The 11,021-nt window shown below is 40.1% G+C and overlaps 1 protein-coding gene across 1 annotated transcript in view; it reads left to right on the top strand.

Annotated features, from left to right (window-relative positions):
* Positions 1-1,046: 1,046 nt before the first annotated feature.
* Positions 1,047-11,021, top strand: part of LOC150088628 (putative lipid scramblase CLPTM1) — a 179,904-nt gene continuing 169,929 nt past the window's right edge. The window contains exon 1 of the mRNA XM_090369595.1: positions 1,047-1,353. Coding sequence (XP_090225721.1) covers positions 1,285-1,353 — 69 coding nt within the window. The 5' untranslated portion in view covers positions 1,047-1,284. The remainder of the gene's footprint in view (positions 1,354-11,021) is intronic.

Raw genomic sequence — 11,021 nt, 5'->3', positions numbered from 1 at the left:
CTAAGCAGTCACTGACCATACCTGCCCACACATTTATTGCGAAGCGATGTGCCGCATGGTGGCGTACACCGTGTACGTCCTCTGCTAATCCATACACTAGGTGCATGTCTGCCAGCTCACAGTTTGTATATCGATCACAGTTTGTATATCGATGCAGTCTTCGTGCGGCGACTACTGTTTGAATGAGTAAACCAGAAAATTTCCCTCTCACGAACTGATGAACAGCGCTGTGTACCGACTTACGGTGACGTTTCCGGTTATGGGTTCCTCTGCGATTCACATTCCTTTAGATGTTATCTACCTCCCCTAAACGTTTATATCAATATATTTGAGACACCCTGTATATCACAGTTTATTATTCAGTTAAAAAATATAACTGAATAATAAACTGTGACTGGTTGAGTATTCAATCAATAGTACCTCATAGGCTACTAATGTGAAGAATGGGGTTGTTTTTTCGTCACAGTGACAATTTAGTCTACAATCCCTCCAAAATTTACAGTCCTTTAAATGTGGGAGTGATTGTAGTTGTAGACAACTGATTTCTCATGTCGCGACATCCAGTCTGCAACGATATTTAGATTTCGTTTTAAAAATAAGCAAAATTCAAAGTAGTCTTTACAGAACTTATCCATGGATTCCCTGAGAACTGTTAGTGAATTCCTTTGGATGTGCGGAGCACAGTTTAGGAACCACTGCTCTAAACAATTGTAAACCCAGTTGGGAATCACTGCTCTAAGCAGTTGTAAGCGCTGTTGGGAATCACTGCTTTAAACAATTGTCCTCCCCGATGCAAGAATCATAGCCGAAAGTGCCGCGTTTAGACCTAATGGCTACCATGTCGAGGTTGTTCTAGAGACATACTTTTGAGATTATTATTTTTTTTTTATTTGTATTTTTTCTCCCCTCTCACTTTGCTTAAATTTTATTCTTAACAGTGGGCTATTATTGGCTCTTTATTTTCATGACAAATATTTTTTAAATTTTTATTTATTAGTAGTTCAGAAGCTTGACACTTTGCATACTTAAATTTCTTGTGTATCATGGCGTCATATGTATGGTTTTAGGGTGATTACAAAGTTGTATGAAAATTTGTTTTGGTTGATTTTTGTGTTTTTCTGCAGGAATTGGAAATTATTTATTTGAAGTAATTGTGTTATTTTTATAATCTTTGGTGATCGTGCTGTACGATTCGTTGAATACATTCCAACTGAACGTTTCTCGTTTTTTTTTGCGCGAGTTCCGTTTGAAATTTAGTACGTGATTAAATTATTTCTTGTAGCCATGAATAGTGAAGGAAACGGAACTGTTGCATTGCCCTCCTCTGATGCAGTTTCTTCCCCGGAATCTCCTGTAAGTAATTAAACTCCATTTTATGCAAAATAATTAAAATATGTAATCATTTAATTTTCATGCATGCACTTCGGTTTTAATGACTCGGTTCGATATTGTAGTAGTGACAAGTGGAGAAAACAAAATGCATTTGGCCTATTTTGAAAGGAGAATGAGGAATTTGTGTAAAAATTAGTTGTTACTGAACTGTTCCATTCTCTGTCATGTTAGAATCTTGCCATATTCTTTATGGCGGTCATACAAACTACATGTGTATAATCAGTGGAGATATTAATTGAATTCCAGACTGTTCTAACTTGGTTAAACTTGGTGTTGTTTCCATATCTGTTAATCTATCCTTGATTTAATAAAGTGTCTATTAACTTTCGAACTCAGTCGAGATATGCTTATTACCTATATACTGAACATTCATAAGCAATTAGGCTGATCAGTCTACCACCTTTTCTTCTCCCTTCACATGAGGTAATGGTTAAAAGGCATGTAAGCAACTTTTGGACCCACGAAAGAACTCTTTGGAAGGAACTGTCGTTTGGTAAACAACTTTTTCATGGAAGTAGTCATATCATTTTAAGTGATGAAGTGACACATGTTATTTTGTGCTTAACATTGTGCAGGCCATTTTATGATCTGCTATGAGTCATTATGCGAGTCAGAAGGTCACAGGAAGTCTACACCGGTGTTCAAAGAAAGTGCATCACCCCTTAAAATTGTAATTGTCATCCAAATAACGTAAATATATGGCAATATTTCTTACATATTGCATCAGATAAGATTGACACGTATAGGTGATGATGTAATATTGCATCAGCTGTTACTTTCAGCTATATAAGCACGCTCTGCAAGAGTTGCAGTCATTCCTTGCTTGTGTCAGGATGGCAAGTTATGTGCAGTTGACGCCACGAAGAAAGAATGCTATTGTTGCTTTACGTAAAGAAGGATGTTCCTCCCATCATATTGCTTATAGAGTGTCTTTTAATTAGTTGACAGCGAGTAGATTTCTTTCCAAACTCAAGAATACTGGTTCTGCTGATAGGAAAAAAAGGAACTGGGTGCAAACGAGTCTTTATGCTAAAACAGGACCGTGCTTTGAAGCTCTTATGCCTTAACAATATAGAGAACTGTTGGCATTATGTGGAATCTGCAGTTGCCAGAAAGAAACCAAAGACCCTTTGCGAATTTTGGAAGCCATAATTCGTGTTTGGAACCACAAACTATCAGTTGATTATCTTCAGAAATTGATCTTGTCAATGCCTCGACGGTGTGCTGGTGTCACCAGGGACTAAAGCGGTTCAACTAAATATTAGTTTGCACCTGGTGAACTTTTCATTTTATTTTCCCATTTAAAATGATAAACTGAAGCAAATTGAGTGCTTCTGATAACATTTCAGCCATAATAGTTGTGTTTACCAAAACTGTTGTATAAAGTTTGCAAATTCTCATTTTGGAATATTTTGAGAGCACCTGTCAAATATTACTTAGCTTTGCCTTCACTGTTAATAAATATCCTTTGTTTATATTTCTATTTGTGATGCTAGTCATTAATGTAATATACCATTGCGAAAAAGGGTTAGAAATGTGAAATTCCTAGGTGATGCACTTTCTTTGAACACCAGTGTATATATCTGATTCATGGTCATATGCCATCATTTTTATTTTTCCTATTTTGTGGATTTGGGTATGTAATCTTGTCTTCACACATACTCCTCCCTTTGCTTTTCTAATGAAGATAACAGTATTTTCAGTTTTTGATTTAGCATTAGTAGGCATATGATGCAAGAAAGCAAGCTTATGCAGCATCAGCCAAAAAAAAAAAAAATTCCACCTCACCCCTCCGTTCATTTTAAATACCTGTCCAGCTGAGCCTTACATTTATTTAGGATATCAACTTCCACAACAAGGGATGGAAATCTGTTCCACCAACCAACTACCCGCTGACTAAGGGCAAATTTCTGCACATCTATCCTACATCTGTCTTTCCTCAATTTGAATTTATGCCCTCTCAGGTGATTATTCTGAGCAAGAGGAAGAATCCCATCAGCATTGAGCATGCTCAAACCATTCAAGGCTTTATACACCTCTATTAGATCACATCGCCGGTGACTAGTCTCCAAACACTGTAATTTGCAAAACTTAAGCTTTTCTTTGTAAGAACAACCCTTTGTTCCATTCACTAATCTTGTTGCCCTTCTCTGTACTCGTTCCAGCAGCTCTACATCCTTCTTGAAATGAGGCATCCAGACCTGTATACAGTTCTCAAGGTGTGGCCTGACCATTGCCTTATACAAGGGAATAAAAAAAAAAAAGTAAATTACAGCCATTATCAACCCACTGCAGGATGGAAGCCTCCTGAACAATTCATGTTGAGGGAAATGGACCATAATCTGCCACGCTGGTCCAGTGCGGGTTGGCAGATCGACCGTATTCAGCAGTCAGGGGCTTGAACCCCGGTCTACTCAAAGAGCGTGTGCTACTGCACTCCTGCTCCTGCCACTCGGCTACGGAGGCCGTCACGCATCTCCTTATCCATGCTAGAAAAATTCCAGTATATCATTGACAAGACATCATGAGCTACTCTTGCAGCCCGTCTGCACTGCTCAGAGAACTTCATATCTGCCTGCACAATTACCCCCATGTCCTTTTCATTCTCTACCACTGTCAGTGTAGTACCACAGAGTTGATATGTTGCTCTTCGGTTGCTGTTTCCCATATGTATTACTTTACATTTGTCAATGTTAAACTTCATTTGCCACCTCTCAGCCCATCTGCTCAACCTTTGCAGATCCTGTTGCAGCAGCATAGCATCAGTAGTGTCCTTACGAACCCTGCCAACCTTTTGTATCGTCTGCAAACTTGGATATTAAGCTTGATATACCATCATGAATATTATTTATAAATACAGAAAACAATAATGGACCCAACACTGAACCCTTAGGGACTCCACTAATAACATTAGTCCACGATGAGCAGTGTCCATTGATTACCACTCTCTGTCTTCTCCCCCTCAACCACCCCTTTATCCATAGCAGCAATTTGCCTCCAATGCCACACTGCTCCAATTTGTGCACCAGTCTTCCATGTGCAACAGTATCAAAAGCCTTTCTAAGAGCCAAGTATATAATATCAAGGTTATTCCCTGCATCCAGTTCTTTTGTGATTGCATCATAAAAAAAAAAAGTAAAGTGCAGCCATTATCAACCCACTGCAGGATGGAAGCCTCCACAACAATTCATGCTGAGGGAAATGGACCATAATCTGCCAAGCTGGTCCAGTGTGTGTTTGCAGATCGACTGTATTCAGCAGTCAGGGGCTTGAACCCCGGTCTACTCAAAGAGCATGTGCTACTGCACTCCCACTCCTACCCACTCGGCTATGGACTGCATCATAGTATCCAATCAAATTGGTCAGGCAAGACTTCCCCTTAACAGAATCATGCTGTGTCCGAGCTGTAACTGAAGTCTTGTCTAGGTGATCCTGCAGTGCTTCTTTAACCAGTGCCTCCATTAATTTTCCTGGAACAGAAGTTCAACTCACAGGTCTATAATTACTTGTCAGCCTTTGATCCTCGTTTGTGAATTGGGGTCACATTTGCACATCTCCAGTCTATGGGTACCAACCGTGAGTCCAAGGAAGCTCTCATAATTATGGCTAAAGGTTTGCTTACTTCCTTTGCTGCCTCCTTTAATATAACTGGATAGATCCCATCCACCCCAGGTGCTTTTCTTGTGTTTATCTTCAACAATTTCTCCTCCACTTTACTCTCAGTTATTACAAGATTATCTAGCTTACTGCCAGAGTTGAATACATCTCTGGCATTCCCCTCGCTGAATAACTCTTCATGTAGATGCAAAATATTCATTTAGTTTGTTAGCTACCTGAGCAGGATCATCAACAGTTGAACCATCGATATCAAGTGGACTAATCTGATTCATCTCCTTCCTAGAGTTTACATAAGTAAAGAACACTTCTCTGTTCTTCTTTGCATCCTTTGCCAAAGATTTCTCATAATCTGCCTTCGCCTGCCTAACCTCGTTTGTAACTTGGTTACAGATCAACTTATATCTATCATAGGCTTCTGTGTCACATGTTAATTTATATGTATCCCATGCATTTTTCTTCTCTGTGATATGTCTCATTAGTTCATCTGACATCCATTTAGGTCTAAACCTTGAACAATATTTCTTAGTTGGTATGTAAAGCCTAGTAGCTTCCAAGATAAGTTCTTTGAATGCTTCCCATTTTGGATTTGCTGTTGGTAACATCATCAGTTGGTCCCACTGTATAGAATTTAAATACTGTCTCAGACCATTGTAGTTGCCTTTATGAAAGCAAAAACCCTTCCTTTACCCCTGATCGTAGTTACCTCTTTGTGTAAATCCCACTTCAGCACACTGTGATCACTGCCACCTAGTGGTTCCTTTATCTGTAGATTCTTAATGCATGAAGAATCACTACTGATAATCAAATCAAGAGTATTACTCCCTCTAGTTGCCTCCCGAACATGCTGATGTAGAAAACAATCATCCAATAAATCCACAAAAGCCTTGCTAGTGTGTGAGTGACCAACCCACAAATTCCAGTCAATATCTGGGAAATTTAAATCCCCCATTATTAGACTCTCTGATTTACTGGCCCACTACTTCCCTGCACAGTTTCTTATTATACTCATCAGAGTCATTAGGCCTATAGCACACTCCTACTCTCAATTTTGATCTCCCAATGCTTATGTAACACCAAACTGACTGAACACTGCACTGTCCAGCGATGTCGACGGGCTTCTCTTCCTTTGATTTTATGTTTCTTAACAAATAGCATAACCCCTCCTCCCTTCCTATTCTGTTTATCCTTTCTGTACACATTGTACTCCCCAAATTCCAGTTCTGCATTCCTTATATCTGTGTGACACCACGTCTCTGATATCCCAACAATATCTGCCTTTGATGCTTTGAGCAATACCTCAAATTCATCAAATTTATTTACCAAACTCCTAGCATTGGTGTACACGCAAGTATACATGCACCTATTACTACTCTTATCTACCCTAACACAACCCATGTGTTTTCTTGTACTGTAATGACTCCCAGCAGTCTCTGAATTATCTGCATCATCTTGTTTTCCAGGCTTCTGCTCATTCCAATAGAAGCAGTGCAAGAATCACTTTCACCTCTGCCATTGGCTACTGTTAATCTATTAGTCCTTGTATCCCCCCCCAAACTAGCAGTTTTCCGACCCACCTAACACTGTCTCGATAGCATCAGCAAATATTCTTGCACCCTTTCTATTTATGTGTATCCCATCCCTGTAGAAGCAGTCTCTCCTGTTAACAAGTACAGACCCGGCTGAAAAAAATTTTACCCCTTGAGCCTTGCACAATCTTTCAAGCGCCGAATTGGTCGAGAAGGCTCTCATCATATACTCCCTCCTGTCGTGTCTGGCCAGAATTGCAGACACTTTCAAATTCAACCCTAATTCACGGCTTTTTTTCAGCAGTAAAAAATTGTTGAAAATGCAGTAAATCAACATTTGATTTACCGCAGATTACAAGAACTTTATTTTTTAGTTGCCGTGTCATAGACTATGAACAATGGCACCTGCATTTTTTTTATAATTAGGCTTTACAAATGATATCTGGCAAACATCAACCATCTACTGTTTATAAACATCTGACATCCATAAGTTGGACTTATTAGCTGGATATCAACCCATTGACATCCAGCATAATTAATTGTCCATCCTGGGTGCATTACGTAGAACTAGTTAATATACTGGGAATGCAGCGATTGACAGGTTGACTCTGCCCATTCACTGCATTCCCCCATTTCTCCTTGACTGCACATTACAGGCAGATGTCATGTGACATAACAATATGGCGGAGCTGAAAATTGCACCCATTGCACCCAACCTCCCGTAGAAGGCCATCTTCCCTTGAGCCTCTTCTTGAACCAAACTCCTTGGTGGGTTTTGGAAGCAACATTATCCAGGACAGAATGATGACATTAGACTTTTGGCATTGGACCTCCCTTTCATCAGTCCAGTGGCCTAGAAACTCCTAAGGTGGAATTTCCACTAACCCCAGTCACTTTGTGTTAAGGTCAGTTTCTACCTCTTCCAGTGCTAGAAACCCTGCTGACACCAATCTGCAGGTGTGTGATCATCACACTGGGCAAGCTGTCATATGTGGAGTCCGGCCATGTGACAACATGCAAACCTTCTAGGGTTATGGAGGCAGGATATCATCTACATGGCCTCCTCCCATTTGGGGTGGGATATGACAACCTTTAAACCCCCACTTAAGACAACTTCTCTCTCTCTCTTCCATTTTATTGGGAAGATGCTTCCAACTTTCTTTCTTAACTATCTATTGGCTTCCTCCATCTAGCTGCCACTTTCTTTGCTATCTACCACTCTGTTCTATGTTGGCATTTCATTTCAGGAATCTATTGGCTTGCCTACAGCACCACCTGGAACTGTAGGGAGCCAGTAAGTAGGTGGCTTTCCTCCTTGCAGTAAGATATCAGGGAGTGGCTTTCCAAGTGATTGCTGCTCTCTGGTAGCAAAGCGGTCAGTCGACAACATTCCAACAGACACAATTGGCTTGACCTTTGGCTGCATCACAGAAGCTACAACAAAAATGGAGGAACACTGAGTATTACAACCATATCAGACTCATGACGTGCACCTGTCAGAGATCACAATTAACAGATGAATGCAGAGAGTGGGAACTGCATTTTTGTTTTCCATTGCTTCATCTGCTTCTGACGCCATTCCATTGTCATCAGCATTTGAATTGGTGCAGGAAGAGAGCTGCTAAGAGACCAAGAATGTTATTGTAGTAGTAGTAGTGGCATGTGATGCAAGAAAGCAAGTGTATGAGCTTATGCAGCATCAGCAAAAAAAAAAAAAAAAAAAAAAAACACAATATTCCCTCCAAATGCCTGTCCAGTTCCTCCTTAAATTTATTCAACCTATCAACTTCCACAACGACAGATGGAAGTTTGTTCCAGCAATTAACCACCCGCTGGCTAAAGGCAAATTTCCGCACATCTATTCTACATCTATCTTTTCTTAATTTGAATTTATGCCCCCTTAGGTTCGTAATCTGAACAAGTGGAAGGATCCCATCAGAATTCAGCGTGCTCAACCCATTCAAGGCCTTATACACCTCAATCAGATCACCGCACAGGTGCCTAGTCTCCAGCCACTGCAATTTGCAGAACTTAAGCCTCTCTTGGTAAGAGGATCCCTTCATTCCCCTCACCAATCTTGTTGCCCTTCTCTGTACACGCTCAAGTAAATCTACATCCTTCCTAAAATGAGGCCTCCAGACCTGTACGCAGTACTCAAGGCGTGGCCTGACCATTGCCTTATACAGAGGGACACTCACCTTCTTCTCCCTGCTAGCAAAATTCCTATATATCATTGACAAAACCCCATGACATGCCCTGGCAGCCTGTCTGCATTGCTCAGAAAACTTCATATCTGACTGCACAATTACTCCTAGGTCTTTTTCATTTTCTACCACCTTAAGCATAGTACCACACAGTTGGTACGTTTCTCTGGGGTTACTTCTACCCATATGCAGTACTTTGCATTTGTCAAGGTTAAATTTCAGTTGCCACTTCTTAGCCCATCTGCCCAAATTATCTAGATCCTGTTGCAGTAGCACACTGCCATTACTGTCATTAACAACCCTGCTAACCTTTGTTATCATCTGCAAACTTCAACATTAAGCCTGATATACCTTCATCAATATCATTGATAAATATACAAAACAACAGTGGACCTAATACCGAACCCTGTGGGACTCCACTAATAACATTAGTCCACGAAGAGCAGCACCCATTGATTACCACCCTCTGTCTTCTCCCACTCAACCATCCTTTTATCCATTGTAGCAACTTATCCTTAATACCATTCTGTTCCAATTTGTACAATAGTCTTCCATGCACAACAGTGTCAAAAGCTTTCCTGAAATCCAAATATGTGATATCAAAATTATTTTTTACATCCAGTTCCTTTGTAACCACATCATATTATCCTATCAAATTTGTCAGACAAGACTTTCTCTTAACAAACCCATGCTGTGTCTGAATTATTGCTGCAGTCTTGTCAAGATGATCCTGCAATGCATCTTTAACCAGTGACTCCATTATTTTACCCGGAACAGAAGTTAAACTAACTGGTCTATAATTACTCGTGTTACTCTTCGATCCCCCTTTGTGAATTGCGGATACATTTGCACATCTCCAGTCCGTGGGAACCTCCCCTGAGTCCAAGGATGCTCTCATAATTATGGCTAAGGGTTTGCTTAGTTGCTTTGCCCCCTCCTTTAATATAACTGGATAGATCCCATCCACCCCAGGTGCTTTTTTATGTTTAACTTCAACAGTTTCTCCTCCACTTTGCTTTCAGTTATTACAAAATCATTAAGTATCCTGCTACAATTTGATAACCTTCTGCCATTTTCAAACCTTAATAATTCCTCATGTGTGAATGTAGATGCAAAATACTCATTCAGTTAGTTTGCTATTGTCATCTTTAGTGATGCATCACATTCCTGTTTGAGACCAGTGATGGCTATATACAGGTTTGTAAAGATGCTCTGGGCAGAGGTAATCCAGCCTGCATCAGGAAGTGGCATGTCAGACTAATATCTGGAATCATGGTGTGGGAAATCATCACTTACAGTAGCCATTTACCTCTGGCTGTTGTTCATGGCAAAACATCACATTGAAACTGTTTGAAGATCAATGCTTTCCTTTCTGTGCTGCATCTCGGATCTCTTTGCCAGCAGGATAGCATCTGCATGATGACAACTTGCTTTCTTGGACAGCATGTGCAACAGATCTATTATCCATCAAACACATTTGGTATGTGGTCACTGTTATCTGCCCGTACCACTGTTGCCTATTCAGCACACGAGTGTAAGCTTATTGCTCATGGTTCACCAAAATAGTTTCCATCTTTTCATCTTCATACCACACAGTTCATGGCCTCTTGTATCACTGTTTATTGAGACCATGCTTTATATTGATGTACTCTACATTTTTGTAACTGTTGCTGAATTGATACACAAACTTAATCATTTCTTGCCTATACTGATATCTAGTACTCCACTTATTTTGAGCTCAAAGTATGCACTCCTTTTAGAGTGGGCAATATCAGTGATAAGCAGTGTATTTACCCTTCATTGGTCACTATGTATCTCTCAGATACATACATCATATCTTTCTTTATTTCTGTGAACAAGATGTCGCTGTGCACGTGTGCTTTCAGTAGCTTCCTACATTGCTTATTGGAAGCCATTGGTATTGGTTTCATTTTCCCAAGCCTTTTGGTTTCGATTCAGTCTGCTGTTTGTATCTGTGAGATACAGCATGTCTGTCCGTGTAAGTGGTGCTGTGTTGCTTTTGATGGCCAGGATGGATCGCTTATACCCAAATAATGCAAATGATGCTGAAATTTTTTGTGCCCTGCTGTTTACTGAGGAAGTAAATCAGAAAAGCATTGATGATGGGATAGAATCCGATGAAGATTATTGAAACAAGAGAAGACAACTCGGAGAATGAACAAGATACTACATCAGAGGGGGAAAGTTGCAACAAAGAGGATGATACTGATGGTTTTTTCATAGAAAAAGATAAATTCACCAAGTGGAGGAAAGGTCAACA

Source organism: Mastigoproctus giganteus, chromosome 3 (assembly GCF_048544385.1).
Source record: "Mastigoproctus giganteus isolate SK-2022 chromosome 3, ASM4854438v1, whole genome shotgun sequence".
Lineage (NCBI taxonomy): Eukaryota > Metazoa > Arthropoda > Arachnida > Uropygi > Thelyphonidae > Mastigoproctus > Mastigoproctus giganteus.
Note: the sequence above shows the minus strand (reverse complement) of the source record. Positions and strands in the feature narration are given on the sequence as shown.